General features: G+C 37.0%; 1 protein-coding gene across 3 annotated transcripts in view; it reads left to right on the top strand.

Moving 5' to 3' along the window:
- Nucleotides 1–17,368, top strand: part of UTRN (utrophin) — a 372,502-nt gene that overhangs the window by 281,293 nt on the left and 73,841 nt on the right. For all 3 annotated transcript variants that reach the window (XM_065057532.1, XM_065057531.1, XM_021294904.2), the window contains 3 exons: nucleotides 2,801–2,930; nucleotides 13,224–13,492; nucleotides 15,857–16,003. In XM_065057532.1, coding sequence (XP_064913604.1) covers nucleotides 2,801–2,930; nucleotides 13,224–13,492; nucleotides 15,857–16,003 — 546 coding nt within the window. The remainder of the gene's footprint in view (nucleotides 1–2,800; nucleotides 2,931–13,223; nucleotides 13,493–15,856; nucleotides 16,004–17,368) is intronic.

Here is a 17,368-nt window from a genome sequence, read left to right as displayed (position 1 = left end):
GGTATCTGTTGCAAAACTAAACAAAACACAAAAATACATTATTGCACTTATCTACAAATTTTTAATACAATAATAAAATTCAGTATTGCAGCATTCATGCTCCTTACTAGGCTTTTTATGACTTCTTTTTACTCTGTAGTGTTCTTGTAGATGTGATTTTAGCAATGAAATCTTTCTTCAGCCCACTCAAGATAGATGATATTTGAGGTCGAGATTACATTTCTAAGTTTCTTTTTTGTTCTGGTGCAGAGAGGTTTGCCTGGAAGGACAAGAGGGTATTATTGATCTATTTGGTTATTCTTACATCATGTACTCTGATTGCTGTTCTTCTTTACTGGCAGAGAGAGAGACAGGGAAATATATCAAGTATTGCTAAGAAACAGGGAATAAAGTTATGCAAGTCTGAGTGGCTGTTGCAAAAATTGGCGTAAGAAAAAATGTATCAATCATAATGTAAGAAGTCTGTGGTGTGCTCAAGATACTCTTCATTACTACTAAATTATTTCAAGATTATTACTTCACATGCAAGGTTTCTTTAATGCTAAAAGATTTATTTGTAAAATCTGTTAATGAGGAATGCTGCAAATGACTTAGTGTTGATGAGCTATATGGGCCAAAGTGTTAAAATCTTTGTTTTGTCAACCTCAATTTGAACAGCTTCAGTGGCAGGGAAGATAGAGGGGAACAGAGAATTAAATCCAAGGTTTCTTAAGTTAAATTTCATTCAAGTTTTATTGAGGGTAAACAGGAGAAATTGATGAACACACTATGTGAAGGTAAACAGGAGAGACACAGCAAAAGAGATCCATCTCTAGGTTATTTTAAACTGATGAAATCTCTTTGTAGGGTCAAAATCTGTCATAACCTCTTTTTTCTTGTATGCTTCAAAAATATTTGAGAAACTGCATGAAGAGGGAAAAAGTAATTCTAGAAAAATTTCCTGCTTTACAGGAAAGTAATCACCCCTCTGTTTCTGACAAAATCTTTGAAATTAAAAGTTATTATTGTATTCTAACGATTCATTCACACAGACTCTACTAACCAAAAGCTTTTTAAATGGGTAATTTTTGAACCTTAATTGCACATTTGTGATAATGGCTTACTGTCTTCCTTCTTTCCTGAAACCAATTTCTGCATAGAGAGTGGTTTTGTGATTTGTAAAATATGGATGATTCTAAAGAGTTTTATTCCAATGTTATGTGAAATTTAAATATTGAGACATACTATGCTGACTCAAAGAGATTCTTCAGGAATGGTGCTTTTACAAGAGTTACAGGTTCTGTATTTATTTATTTATTTATATACAAAGTAAGACTTGGTTTTTAAATTACTTTTTTTTTTCTTATTAAACATAGTATATATTGAATCCTACAAAGAATAGGGATTATTCTTCTTAGTGTTATTACTGCTCTACAAAAGCAGGTAGAGATAACACCCTTCTGAAGAGTTTTTTGTATAAAGTCAGCTTATAGTTACTGAAAACAGGACCATCTAATGCAAGTTCCTAAATAGTTAGCGTATTTTCAGTAATTAGTTTTTGTTGGTTTGGGGTGTTTTATTTAATTTGGAGCAGAAGTAGAGTGACAAAGAGTGGAAGGATTTGGGAAGATGAGGACAAAGGTGTAAAATGGGGGTGAAGGAGGGGAAAAAAACCATCTTGCCTTCTAAGCTGAAGTCAAGAGGTAGGTGGCTTTTGGTTTTGTAGGATCAAAAGACTTACTGATGGGAAGGATAATGTAGCATTTGTGAGACTTGCATGGTAACTGTTTTTCATTATTTTCCGTAGTGGAAAGCACTCATTTTGTTATATAATGTTGTGAACACTAACTGCTTTTCCTGAGCTGGAATGGGGCCTGAGCAGCTCACGTCAGGAAAACCAGCCTTTATTTTGTACCTAGAGATAAATAATATCTTGGAAAAATTAAGCATAGCATTTTAGTAACATTTAAAGTATCTTCTTTTGTGTTTCTACTGAGAGAAAGTTATACAAATAAAACATGCAAAGCAGTTTCCTTCTAGGTGGGACACTACAGCTGACTGCTTATAAACACTTTTTTTTTTTTTTAAGGGTAGTTACACTGAATTCATAATTGCTGGAGGAAAAAAAATCCTGAAATTCATTTCCATTAGCATGAAAACATCTTAAAATTGATTTTTCTTTTTTTATATAAGGCTCGTTTGTGTCTGAACAATAAGCTATAAAATATTTTTAGCTGATTGAAGGATGGTTATTTGGAATATATTCTTATCATAAAACTTCTGGTTATGTGTCTTCTGAGTTTTACAAATATTAATAAATAGGAGATATGTATAAGAAGTAACATTTTCTAAGAAATGCAAGGCACTTTTGCAATTCTTTTTAGCAGTCATGAAATTATCTTCTGAAGTTTCACTAGGTGCAACTTTCTATTATTCCAGCTATGAAAAGGAAAAAATAGTCTACAGTAACTGACCATGTGTTAGCAATCTGTTAATGGCAATAAACGCTGTAATTTTTGTTGTTGTTTTAGAAGTTTAATGTAGAAGTTTCAGTTTCTATTCATGTGATTTTAAAATCTACCATCATCATCTTGTGTTCAATTCCTGAAGTTGATTCTGTAAAAGTTACCCTTCTAGCCTTACTTAATTTCTCACTATTTCTGTTTTGTAAAATTTACATTTTATCCTGCAGTCTGAATGATATGTTGGCTGTTACTTAGCAGACAGGTCAGATCAGAGAGGTGAAAACAGGGAAAATGGTACAGTATCTGTTGTTCACCGGATCAAATTAAAAATGACATTCTTCTTTCATTCCCAAAAGGCACTGAGACGTGAACTGAAGGACAAAGAACAAACCATTTTCAATGCTGTGGACCAGGCACGAGTTTTCCTTGCTGACCAACCAATCGAGGGGCCTGAGGAACCAAGAAGGAGCTTGCATTCGAAAACAGGTCAGAAAATACTCTCTTCCAGGAATGGTCAAAATGGACTTACATGCCTCTAGCACATATTTTATATTGCAAGTACTTGGTTAGACTTCAGAATTTTCCAAACCACATCTTGATTGCTTTTGTTTCAATTATTTAGACTCAAAGTAATACTACTCTGTCTTGTAAATACTCACATTTTAATGGAAGAAGTAGAAAAATCTTTATTTCCTTTTCCAATTTTTTATTCGAAACACTGAAGTCATCAATTCTGTTTTTTTTTTTTTTTTTTCTTTTTTCTTAACATGATAACACATACACCTTAAATGTAGTTGGAACAGTTGTACAAGGGTGCACGTCCACATGTATATATATGTATGTTGATATTGCATAGTTTTACTCTACAAATAGAAGTAAATGTATTTGATGATATATCTCATTAGAAGTAAAAGGAATTTACTTTAGGAAGGTAGTCATTGTAGAATCTAAAAGATTTGAATGTTAGATGAATTATTACTAAGGAATGTTTACAAATATATAAAGGGGGAGTGTCATGAGGGTGAAGCCAGGCTCTTCTCGGTGACAACCAATGATAGGACAAGGGATAATGGGTACAAAATGGAACACAAGAGGTTCCACTTAAATTTGGGAAGAAACTTCGTCTCAGTGGGGGTAACAGAGCACTGGAACAGGCTGCCCAGGGAGGGTGTGGAGTCTCCTTCTCTGGAGACATTCAAAACCCGCCTGGACATGTTCCTGTGCGACCTCACCTAGGCGTTCCTGCTCTGGCAGGGGGATTGAACTAGATGATCTTTTGAGGTCACTTCCAATCCATAACATTCCGTGATTCTGTGAATAAACCACCACTATCCTAGAAACAATATTTGCATAGTATTTGTTGAGATATGTCTCTATATCAGAGACCACCAAGGAGCTAATAAATTTCCTCCACCCGTCATAACCACAAAACAGAAAAATATCTGAAATATCTGTGTAATTGCATCCTAGAATTATGTTTCTGATATAAGCTAGAACATTATTAAATGTTTTCATTAAATAAGAATTTTTCTTGGAAAAGGTAGTAATCTACGTTTCTAGAAATATTAGTTGCTGTAAGATGTGAATAATTTACTCTTCTTTATAATTTAGAAAATTGCAATATAGCTGCCTGTATTGGAAGTTATTTTTTTCTTCCCGCAACTTCCTACACATCTCCATAGCAAACTTTTAAAGTTTTTTCAATGGAAACAACTAATCTTTCCTACATCCATAGTTTGTGTTATTTCTGTGCAAATTTTTGTGTGGTTTCATATTCCATAATGCAATTTTGTGATAAAGCTTGAATAGCTGGTGATTGAAGCCAGTGAAACATTTTCCCTGTGATTATACCTGGTACTTAGCTGCTGTAAAGTATCTTAATACTTCCTTTTTGAACTCCTGACACCCAAAAACATTCTGTTTGTCTTTACTCTCAAACTTATTTGATATATTTTATGTTTTAGTGGTCTAAATCACAAACAACTTTGCAGTTGAAAAATAAGGAATGCTCTTTCTGGTTTTGCTCATTCTTTCACCCAGAAGTCTGAAGTCACAAACTCTGCTCTCAAAAGTCATAGAACCACCTGACACAAATGATGCCCATCCATTAAAATGTTCATTTTCTAGCAGGGGTTGATGTCAGTGATCTAGTCACTATTTACTGAAAGTGCAAGAACAAACTTCAGATGATGAGCTGCATCATAAATTCTTGTTATGCAATTTGTTGTTGTTTATTATTATTACTATGTTGTTCTATACAGATGGCACTGATAACAGAATAGCAGGGAATTTGATGACCCCAGTAAAAACACCATAACAGTGATGGCCAAGCAGATGGTCTGCAAGTGATGTGTGTCTCTTGTCTAGTCGTATCTGAAAACTGATCAAATGTGCTCAGATTGGGAAGTTTTATAGATATGCATTAAGTTACTTTCCTCTTCCTTCACACTCGCTAGTGCTGTAGACTTTCTTGTTTTGAGCATGTGGTGGGTTACTCTTGGCTACCAGCCAAACTCTCTCCCATCTGCCCACTCATGTCCTCCACCTCAGTGGGATGGAGGCAAAAAATAGGAAGAACAGGAGTGACAAAGCTCATGGGTCAAGATGGGGACATATGCAGATCCCTTACAAACTACTGTTATGGGCCAAACGGATTTAGCTTGGGGAAAATAAACTATTTATTGCCATTTAAAATTATTATTTACTTACTGATTCCATAGTGCGAAACAAAAAGATAAATCTTAAAACCACAACTTACCTCTCCCCTTTCCCAGGCTCAACTTGACTCCTTCATTCTTGTCTTCTTCCCTCTGATTAGCCATTTTCATTGAGGGCTGTGAGTGTGGGCTTATGGTTGTCTCTAAAATGTTTATTGTTTTTAGTTTCTGTCAGCCTCTCCGTCATCGGTATTCTTTGCAGTAGGTTAAAGTTAACTTGTAGGTGAAGTACACTTCATGTTTCTAGTGGAGTAGAAGTGTGATTTTGGATTGTAAACTGTCTTTAAAAATATTGATGTGCAGTACACAGCACTGTACAGTCATAGTTTGAATATATTTTTGGCTGCAGCTATAATACAAATAGCATTTTTTTTTCTTTTAAAATCATAATTAATTGAAAATGACTGTTTCTTGGGGTTAGTGCTTACCTTGTGTGATGGCAGAGGTGTTTAGAGGGGAGGGTGAGCTAAACCGTAGAGGATGCAGGTTGTAAAATCACTTTCTATTTTCTTCAACCTCTCAATCCACCTCTCTCTCTTTTTTTTTTTTTTTTTTTCCTCTCTCCACCTAGATGTTTTGATTCCAGGGAGGACATTGTTGCAAAGACAAGGAATGAAATGAGAGAGATTTAGGAGAAAACCGATATTAATCAGTTTTGAACTTGCCTGACCAAGACCTGTTTTAGGGACCTGTGCCTATGCAGGTTCATTGTTCTATCCAAAGAGAATATTTGCTATAGGATGCCTTATGATGAGCCGTTATTGTCTATAATGTTCTTGTTAATTTCAAATATATCATAAGAATGAAAAGTCAAGTTATGAGCAAGCCTTGTTTTGGTTTCATCTTTCCCATGTTGACTTTATTTTTCCTGTGTTGTTCTTCTGCTGTATGGTGTAGTAACGGGCACATTTAAACACAGTTCTTCAGCTTTCAGAAAACTTCCTTCTAAGTTAATTTTATCTCCCATCTGTCTTTTTTCCTGATTTTGTTATGCTATATTTCTCTAGGGAGGCCCTATCACAAGAAAATAAGCTTCATGGTCTTCTTGCCTTTGAGCTGCTTCAGCATCTGAGTGGGACTGACTGACAAACCAGCAGGCCAGCTCCAGAATTTGATAGATGGACAGTATAAGGAAATTGGAAATGCTCACAATTTTAGCTGCTCTGTCACTTGTCCACAGTCCAGGAGAAAGCTTAGATCTAAAATATTAATTATAATTCTCCGTGGCATAATTACAGTAGACTTCTTAGATCCTGGTACTGTTAGTGAGGTTGCAGGCCAATGGGAAATATAAAGGCAAAAATAACATTTTCTGTCCCCAGAATTTTTGAATTGATGATATGACTTTGCTGAAATTGTGTCCTTAAAATTCCACTGATGGAGTGGAGATAATTTTTTTTTTTTTAGAAAATAACATAAACGTACATCCTAGCAGATTTCCGCAGGTCACTACAGTGATTCTGACTGCAATAGTGAATGTTTCCAGGAGTCTGCAGTATTGTCAAACAGTAGCTTCTAGTTTTGTTACACAATCAGATTCCTAACTTTGACAGCTGTTACTTGGTAGCTGAGGTTGTTGTGATAAAGACATCATTTTAAATTAAGTATTTACCATCTGTTATCTCTTTCTAAATGAAAGTGTAGAAACCCCCCTAAATCACATCTGTCTAATAAGAGAAATATATTAATAGGTATCAGTTAATTACATGCATATATATGTAAACTTGTAGACCAGCAATGTAGACCTGTTTAAGACATAAATAAAAGTCAAACTTCTTTGCTTCCTATCGCTGAACACATCCAAATACATTCTCTGCCATAATTTTTCATCTTAGCAAGGAAGATCTGACTGGAAATAGGCAATTTACTGTTTTCTAAAGTATACAACAGGCAGCATTTCTCTTCCCAACCACTGTGCCCATCCACTAGCTATCACACACCGCTGGAAATAGTTTTTCATTCTCTGCTGTGCAGCTGGGCTGAGTATGAAGTCTTGAGTGTGAAAATCAGGAGTGCTTAGGAGAACGAAGAGAATATGGCCCACTGGAGGTCAGTGGAATCATGCTCAGAAACTACTTAGACGATTTTATACATTGCTGCTTCTGTTTTAGTTAGAGCTCATTCACTTGTGACATTTGAGAGTTTCATCAGAAGATTAGAGAAACATGCAGTTACTCATGAGAGAATCTCAAACTAAGTATTGCTTTCCTTTCCAAATAGATATCTTAGTCACCCTACAAGTTTTATTGCACCTAGGGAAAGCTTTGAAATTCTTCCTGGAGAGTCTACATGCTGCCTGCTTGGAGTCATATTAGTAACATTCAAGGACATTCTTTCTGTTTGCTGAGTGGTGTGGAGTGCAAATTTAGAGGAGTTTAAGCCTGAAATTTTAGCAGCTGAGTATTGGAAACAGGCTGGCAATGAGGCCATAGTGTTTAATTTATTTTTGTTTGGTTTGTTTTGTTTTTTTTCTTCCAACCTCAGGATCCAAGCAGAGCTATATTCAGTCTTGACTTTGTATGCTATGTTATAGCCCAATTTTAGCTGAAATACAGGATGTTTCCCTGGTGGAAAACATGCTCTTAATGTTTAACTGTTACCTTATTTTAAAGAGTCCAGAAACCAGTAAATCTTTGTCTGTAAGAGAATCCTTAGTTAGGCTACTAGCAATGTGCATGACTGGTGGATGTCAAAGGTTAGGACCTTGTTTGAAAGAAAATTCCTTTCTTACACTCTAGAGCAAACACAGCTCAACATTTTAAATGAGCCTCAAGAAAGCAAACTGGAAATTGCAGACTATTAAACTGAAAGTGTATAGAGGAGAAAACAGGCTGAGGAAACTTGCTTAGAAGGTTGAAAGAAGTTCAGAACATGGATGTTTTAAAGTCCTGTGTTGTTACACGATGTCATCAAATCAGGGAGCCCTATCATTTGTGCTGCCTGACTTGTCTTTATTTTCCAGTTTTGTATTGCTTTGGAATAAAATAGATGCCTTTGTTTTGTTTTGAAATGCTGTTAGGGGATGTATATCTGTCTCCTGCAGCCTTGCTGAGAAGCTACTTGCCATATATGCTGTGTCAGAAAAAAATCTTTATTGATCTTTGGAAGAAATAAAAGGCCTGTTAAAATCTGCAGTTGCAGTGCTTTGGAAAGAAATGCAGGATTAATTCCTTGCCTGCCTAGAGTAACTAAGATACAGTGGTGATAGCCTTTTCTTCATTAGCACTGTCACTTCAATGGGTATTGGAAGGAGATGTAGTTGCTTGATGATGCTGTAACAGTACTGTTATATTTGGATTTTTCTGGTTTTGTGACAGGAGCAGACTAAAACTGAATCCGTACCTGTTTTTTTGTTTCTGGAGCAACAGAAACTTTAGGCTTCCACTGTGCAAAAGTATTATGAACTTGCTTTGGATTGTACCATTTATTACAAAATGTTGGCTTGTTTTTCGTGAGAAGCATTGTATCTGTTCTGATTATATTGACAAATTACACTGGTTATACTGGATAAATGCATTGTTCTTTAGTTTTCTGGAGACAGATGTTATGGGAGAACTTAATTATCTCTTTTAACTAGAAGGTATTTTTTCCTCGTTTTGTCCTCTGTGTCTTCCCTACCAGCACCTGCTGGGAAATACCAACAACCATTATTAAGGGATATGTATATTAGCATTGTTCTCGTTTATCTTTATGTAGAGCCCATACTCCGGGGCCCTTTCCAGAAGGATTCATCATACATGAGGTTAACAGCTTTCATTTTCTCTGCTTGCACAATCCTGTCTTCTGCAGACCAAAGGTGATTTGTCTTCTATTCGGCAGAAACTTTCCCTATTCTTTCATTATATAATTATATTTCTCTGGTATGAAGAACTTTCAGTTTTGATAGAAGAAAGCCTAAATGGGCTGAGATGAAAATGAACATGCTTTTTCTTTGTTTTAGCTAAATATGCTATAGATATTTGATAAGAAGAAAACGGTGACATATTGGGTTATGATTACATGGTCGGGTGTTTGGAATCTGACTAATTGCTACATTTCCACATTAACCAGTTGCCACTTATTCTTTGAAATTCCTATTCCTGTCCCATGAGAACTAAGTTTTCTGTCCAGCTTATTAGAAACTCACAGAATGCTTTTGCTGGAGTGATGCTAAAGACTTCATCAGGCAGCTTTTGGTTCTGCTGCTTAGGAGTCTGACGTGTGCCATTGTGTCTGTTCAAATGCTCTGAAAGTGTTCCTAGTGATTGTGGTGCTCTGCCACCCATTGATTTTTGCTGCAAAGATTGAATGAACCAAGGAAGAGACAACGTTTGAGAGGGAGGGGAGATGATGTCAGCTCCAATTCTAGTGTATTTTACTAAGCATATAGTGAAAGTGAAAGGAAATTAATGTAAATGTGCAAGATGGAAAGAGATCTCTAGTTCAGGTCCACATGATGAGGATAAAGCAAAGTTGCTTAAAATCAAAATTGCTAGAGCCAGGAATAGTTTGAGAGACCTAAAGCAAGTCATTAAGCAAGAACAATTTTCTTCGCTGGTAGCTTTCCTGGGTAAGTATTCTCCATATACGTAAGAATGCAAAGAAGCTATATGCTGTGAAGTTTATGTGTGAAAATTTTCCTTCCATTGCACTCTGCCTCTGCTAGAGACACAGAAAAGCTGTTGGTGCTTTCATTGTTTTGTTAATGACAAAACTTGCTTATTAAAATCAAGTTTTTTTCCACTACAGCATCAGACTTTTTTTCCTTCCCTCCTTCCCTCCTTCCCTCCTTCCCTCCTTCCCTCCTTCCCTCCTTCCCTCCTTCCCTCCTTCCCTCCTTCCCTCCTTCCCTCCTTCCCTCCTTCCCTCCATTTTTTTCCCACTGCTCTTTCTCCCTGACTGCAAGGTCAGTTAATATCTTTCTTCTCTGGTAAACAGATGGTCTGGTGAATATAGACTTTTCTCACTTTCTGAGCAGCTGCTGACTGTGTAGCATTTTTTCACAGCTAAAAGGAATTCTGTCTTTCAGAGTGTCCAGCAACAAACTGGTGATAGGAATTCCAAACTCAGAGAAGAAAATTCTCACTAAGACTTTTTTTTTTTAGGTTTACAATTCTATGCTATGCAACCAGTATCTTGGAGAATGTGTTATCTGCTTGAAAAAAGTAATGTGTTGGTCATTAATAAGTTAGGTAAACATGAAGTTATACAAGATGTATTTTCTCTTAAATTAGTAGATGCTGAATGGCTTTCTAGCTCATAAAAATGTGTGTTTTGCTTTCTTTCCCTAGCTAATCTCTATTTAGGGCACGTTTACAAGCCCTTCCAAGGCTTCTGTAAAATAAAGAAGTCTTGCAATGAATTAATAGTTGTCAAATCAACTATGTGGCAGATACACCTGCACAACAACATTTATTTGACAAATGGTCTTAAAAGTTGTTTTGATTTTCAGTTCTGTTGGGATACTTGTATCACTCCAGTCAATTTGAATTTTTTGCCCCTCCCAAAATATGCAACTAGTCTTGTATAAAGATGCCTTGGTTTAGCTGACAAGTCAGGCTGTTGTTCTCTTCTGTTCCCATTTATTGCTACAGCCACTTTTTTCCATATTGCTTCTACTGGAGTGAGACACACTCATCAAATCCATTGTGTCACTACAGTTATAGACAACCAAGATTTTCAGCTCTTAGCTTTCAGCATGTTCCTTGTCAAGTGACTCAGCATTTTAAATGATTTACCAATAATCTAGTTTAGAACTATCAAGCCTTTCCAACTTTCTACTCTTTTTTGCAGAATTGGTAGGGTTTGGCTCTGATAACAGGTAAAGGATGATGCAAGCCCATGATGTTGGAGAAAAACAGCAGATTGCAGCTTTGCATATATATAACTTAGTCAAATTTCTTGGTATAACGTCCCCTATATTTACATGTTCAAGATGCCAACAAAAGAGACTTTCTCCACTGGGTCTGCAATTTTCTTTCCCCTTTAAGTGAAGTTCCATATTCCTTTTCCTTGTGTAAATTGTTACAACTCCAGGTGCTCCCTTAATCATAATTTAAAGTCCTGCAGCTTTTATTCCTAAGGCTTGGTAGCCCTCAACCTACAGTTGTATCAAAGTCTCTGAAGTGTATCCTGTGATACTAAACTCTGCGACCAGGTGCAGCTTTCCTGCATGCTGCAATTCAGCTTGCCCTTTTGTCACTGGACTGTAGTGGATTCTCATTCATTCGCTGATGGTATATTATCATTCTTAATGGTGAATAATTCCAAAATTACTCTCATTGACAACTTCTTTGATATCTTTATGTAAGCAATTTGTAGCTGTTGGTTTTTTTGTTTAAAAAAATGGTTTTTATCTGAAAGAGTTGGTGGTTGTTTTTTTGTTTGTTTTGGGTTTCTTTCTGTTTGTTGCTTTGTTTTTTTTTTTTTTTTTTTGCTTAGAACTTGAGCTTTATTGCTTTTCCTTTTTCTAAAATCTGTTGGAAAGCTTGGGGTAGAGATCATCCCAGAACTGTGGTGTCCTGTGATGTTGTTTATTCTACTGTGAGTTGCTGGAATTCTAGAGAAAAGGTGCAATTTATCACAGCCTGTCTTTGGTCTTCATCTTTATTCTGGTCTGTCAGTATTGCAAATTGTGGGTTACTGCCACGTCTCTATATCCCAGAGCTTCATACATAATTTATATCCCTTCACATTGCCGGTTTTTGTCACACCTGTTCCTTCCCAAATTCCTCTTCTCAAATACCCTCTTGCTGTTGTGGAGCTCCTAAGCCTGGCCAGCTTCTGCCTTTGCAGGCAGAGTGCACAGGAGTGGTGCTCTTGTGTGACAGCTTATGACACCCAGCAAGTCACTCAAACATTTTGTCAAGCTCAAAATTTCTTTTGTGTCCCTCAGCTCTGCTCTTTCTTCAAATGGGTCTCTGTTTTTTAGAACAGCTTTTCTAATTCTAGAAGTTAAACATGCTGCTCTGCAACCTGCAGCCTAGGTATTTCTCTGCCTTTGATGTTGGCTCTTGATTGTCCTTGTCTCCTATTCTCATCTGGTTGCTAGTGGTGATACTTTTTTCTCCTCATTGCTCCTTTGCAAGTTGCTTTGTGCTTTTGGGCAACATTTGGTCATTTGGCAACATCCTCTACCCCTGCACCACCAATTAAAATGCAAAACTTGTGCATTGAGGGTTGGTGTGTGTGTGTTTGTTTGTTTCTCAGATGGAGCCTGGAATGTGTTGCTGAATAATTTTCTAGTATTTGTAGTCTAGCATGTATCAAGACTGATAAGACCTAGCAAGATTTGAAAACACTTAAAATAAATATTTGTAACTGGTTGGCAGAAACTCTGTTTTTAACCCAAACAACTTCCTGTTACTTTTACATCTGGGAAAAAATGTGCATGCTTTTTGTATCTACAAATGAAATATATGTTTATGATTTATTTTTTATTAATTATTTGCAGTGTGCTTTTCTGTATTGGGTGCTATGGAACAATAGCTACATCACCAGAGGCATAGCAAGAGAACGTTTCCAACAACAACTGTGCATTTATTTCAACATCCACTGAGCCTTAGAAAAGCAAAAAGCTTCCTCCTCCCCCATTTTTTTTGGTGTGTTCCCCCCTCACCTTCCTTCCCTAAGTGAGCAGCTGCCAGCTTAGTCAGTTGTAATGTTTTGTTTTAGCTTCTGACTGTCTCCATCTGGTTCAGTCTTACCAGGCTAGTTAGAACTAACTTCGAAGATACAGTGATTTCAAATTGAGTCAATCTTTTTGAAATACCCGGTATTATTGTTCATTATTGATCTGCAGTTCTTGCACGAGAACACTGCAAGATATGAACATGACTTTCAGCAAGACAGTCTGTATACCTCTTGACTGGATTGCAGAAATACTTTCTACATAAAATGTTCCACAGGTTCCCTACTGCAGTTTCCATGAAGAATGATCTTTTGAGGTCCTTTCCAATCCGTAACATTCTGTGATTCTGTGACTTACTGATTGTCTTGAGTGTGCATGTCAGGAGCACCACCTATTTAACTAGACATGAATAAGAGAAAAAATAAACAGCGTAACTGTTGTTTCCCTCTGCAGAATTGACCCCTGAGGAGAAAGCCATGAGGATTGCCAAAGCTATGCGTAAGCAGTCATCAGAGGTAAAAGAGAAATGGGAGAACCTAAATGCTAGTGCCAGTACCTGGCAGAAGCAAGTGGACAAAGCATTAGAAAAACTGAAAGACTTGCAGTGTGCCATGGATGACCTTGATGCTGACTTGAAGGAGGCTGAAAATGTGAGGAACAGCTGGAAACCTGTGGGAGACTTGCTCATAGATTCATTACCAGATCACATCGAGAAAACTACAGTAAGTGTGGAACTCCTGGGAAATATTTAGCCTGAGATTCAGGCACCTCCATTCTACTACCTCTAATCACATGAGATATTAATATATATGTACATTGTATACTTAAATTCACATGTACAGTTTACAGTGCCCTTGAAAGTCTAGATCCAAGGTCTCAAAGAAAGTTCAGAACTATGCTACAATTGCTGTGTCAACTGTGATTGCATAAGCACATGTGATCAGCAAGATACTGATATATATGGAACATAACACTCATTAAATGAAAAAAAAAATCTGTCCTGGGATTTAAATAGTCCCCTCCTAGAAATACTGTCTAACCCATAGTTAGTGCATGGGTGTGTTTGAAGCTTCGTCCAGGCACTGGAGTATGAGTGAATTGAGTCCGCCATCATCCTGGCAGTTGGCAGTAGGCTCCCCTCCTTTTCACAGTGGTGAGCTGTCAAATGTGTTTGACCATCATGTATAACTTTCTTCTCAGAAAAATATTTTTAGATCTTTCAGTCATGCATAAGTATATACATAGTTTTAGTTTATGTTCCTTAACTTTCACAAACTTCACACATATATTGTCTATTTAAGCTGATATGAGTGAAAATTTGTATTAACTTTTAATTTACCCTGGCTTCTCTTTACGATTATTTCAAAGAGAACACATGCTACTGTACAATGTTCTCATGACCATATCAGTTCTTGCAGGTGGGATTCCAGGCCAGCCATGCAGGGCTCAGTACCCCAAGGCATGGTTGCTCATGTTGGGTAGTAGTTGTCTCCTGCTTAGCTACATTGGTTGTGTAGGGACCCAGTAATGCAGAATTCCCCAAAGAAGGAATTACCTTTTGATAACTAACATTGTCCAAGGAAGTTGACTGGAGACAGCACAATGCCTGGGGGAGTGCCTGAATGTTGGGGATTCCAGGAGAACACGTGGCTATGAAAATGTAGGTAGAGGAGGCAAATTTAGCAGTTATCACCAAGCTTCTGTTTCACACACACAACTTTTCAGTTTTTAAGCTCAAGAATTAATATGGCAAAACATTAGGGGATCCTGGGATCATGTACCTGACCATCCATGTCTTCAGCATGGGTTGCTGGTGTTAGAAGAATGAAGGACCACAGGCTGCAACCAGTTTCCTCTAATAATCTATGTATACGGAGCCTGTGAGCTCATATGTAATTAACACAGCGCTGCCTTATTTCACATGTATCAGTGTAAGCATCCTCATTGTCCAAATTTTGTTGTTACTTGCATGTTTAATGGAAACAAAATCTTCAAAAACCAAAGCATCAAAGCTGATTTATATCCAGACTGCTATTGATAGGAGAACAGTAATGCATCTATTCCTCCCTCTCTTACATTTTAATACAGATTCTAAAGCAAGCACTAAGATGTTGGTGCTGAATAACTCTCTTCTCATGTTTAGAAACTATCTGTCAGATCTTGATGACTTTTTCTGTAAAGAAGAGTAAAGCAAAGTCTTTTAGGTTTTCATGGCTATGGAAAGAATTACACATCTGTTGATGTACTAGGGGCTTGCTAGCTGCCCAGAAGCCAAATGCTTCATTCTTGCCAGTAGGTGCCTTCTGTTTCTGGGCCTGATGATAGAGGTTTTGAAGGGAGGTAAGTAATTGAAATGTCCAAAGAAAATATTTTTCTCCAGTTGTTTATGGCTTTTTTCGTCATGTTTAATCAAGCCATTTATAGGACTGAACAATTAACTGCTCACAGCAAGAAAGACATTTGATGCATCTTTTCAGCTGTAACTAAAACTTGTAACAATTTAGTCTTAATGCCGTATTAAGTTCCGTTTGATTCAACAAACCTTTTTCTTCTTTTTAGTCACTGTAATAGTTCTATTCTGCAGTTCTAATCAGGTAAAATGTCATACTCCTTTTTCTTAAAAGATACATTCCTTCATGCTTTGCTAATTCAGTAATAGTTTCTAAATTGAATTTTTGTCAGCTGCTTAATACTGGAAAACTGTTGTTACTGAACACATTTTTTTCTTAAGAGTGCTTGACAGACTCTGTACTGCTAAAGCTCCTGTTAGAGCACTGCACATCTCTTTTTGGAAAGAAAAGCTCTAAAGCCCTGTGGCACCACTAAAAACCTTACTTAAATTGTTTTAGGAGCGCAATTTGAGTCTGGACATTTGAGTAAATTTCATATTATTTTTCTCTAAAGATGGATATGAAGGAGTTAATAAGAATATTGAATTGAGTGAACTTTCTTTGCTGGAGAGCCAAGTTGTGCACAGTTGTGTAGTATAAGCTGCCACATTGGGCAAGTCAGCACCACGTTGTTTTATGGCTTTTATACTGCTCAGATATACATTGGACGTAAATGTACACTTCTTACTGTTTTAGGCATTTAGAGAAGAAATTGCCCCCATCCACTTGAAAGTTAAAACAGTGAATGATTTGTCCAGTCAGCTGTCTCCACTTGACCTTTATCCGTCATTAAAGATGTCTCGTCAACTGGATGATCTTAATATGCGGTGGAAACTTTTACAGGTATCCTTCTGAACGTGTACAGTGGAAGGGGGGAGAATGCTTCTCACTCTCTTCTGTTCTCTTAAATGATGCGTTATTACCATTTGTTCATTATTTCTGTCCTTAAGGTGTTCATTTAGTGGTACCAAAGCAACAAAGGGAGCTGTCTTTCCTGCTGTGTATTGACCAAAAGCTTCTCCTTTCAAGCTGTCTCAGCAGTTTACCCTCTCAGGAGACTGCATCAGTCTCTGGAGACTAGTGGGAACTATTGCTACATGTCTTTTTGTATGTCTCATAGCAGTATTTTTACTGCATAGATCATTGTTACTGAAAACTGGTGTATGTATTTCTGTTGTCTTTCCAGCTCCTGTGAAAGTTGTTTTGTTTTAGTTTTGACTATTTAGTTTCTGCAGGGAATTTCACTTAAAGTATTGGGAGAGCTATAACAAGATGTGAGCAATAGCACATTTAGCATTATAAAACAGAAGACGGTATGCTGTGAGATTCATATTGCTTAGTCACAATTATTGTGCTTAAACTGTCTGAGAAAGGTAAATCGATGTGCCGATTACAGTTCAAACTCCTGCACAGTTTCATAGTGAATGGTTTAATTAAGTTTCTTGCATCAGTTTAAGTTCATTTATCCATTCTTGCACTTCCTTATTCTTTTTTTTGGGTAGGAAATACTTATTGTGAGTCAGCTGATATTTATTTCTTTATATGGTTTCTAAGGGTGATATGAAGTGTCTGAAAGAATTGGGGGAAGGATGGAGGATGTGTCGCCTCTCTAGCTGAGAGTAGTGAATTTTCAAAACCTGGGCATTGTCTTCTGGCCTAGTAGTTTTGAATCAGTAGCTCCTGAGAGGCAAAACTATTACTGTGTCATATCAGTCTTTACCTTTCCTAATGTAATTTGGTAGTGAGGTGGTTTTATTGGTTTGTTTTTGCAGATGTGTCCTCTCAAATTGAGTTAACTAAACACTAAGCAGGCAAACTGCTGTTGTGTGTACTAGTGGAGTTTCAAGTCATGTCAGCTGATGCCAGTGAAGTGGTATTTTCCAAAATGGTTCCATTCTGGAAAGGCAGCTGTGAGATCAAAATACAATCAGAGACCTCCTGACTCTGCAAATTTGGACCAATGAAAGGGTTGGGAGGAGGTCAGAAACTTCAGCAGTTGGCTATAGTCACTATGAAACTACAGGATGTTTCAAGAGGATGGACCCAATTTCGAAGATATAGTGATTTCAAATTGAGTCCATCTCTTTGAAATACCCTATACTATTGTTCATTATTGATCTGCAGTTCTTGCACAAGAACACTGCAAGATATGAACATGACTTTCACCAAGTAAATGAAAGAAAAAAGTAGCCATGGTTAGCTGGATGT

This window comes from Columba livia, chromosome 3 (assembly GCF_036013475.1).
Source record: "Columba livia isolate bColLiv1 breed racing homer chromosome 3, bColLiv1.pat.W.v2, whole genome shotgun sequence".
Lineage (NCBI taxonomy): Eukaryota > Metazoa > Chordata > Aves > Columbiformes > Columbidae > Columba > Columba livia.
The sequence above is the reverse complement of the archived record's forward strand: the minus strand, read 5'-3'. Positions and strand labels throughout refer to the sequence as shown.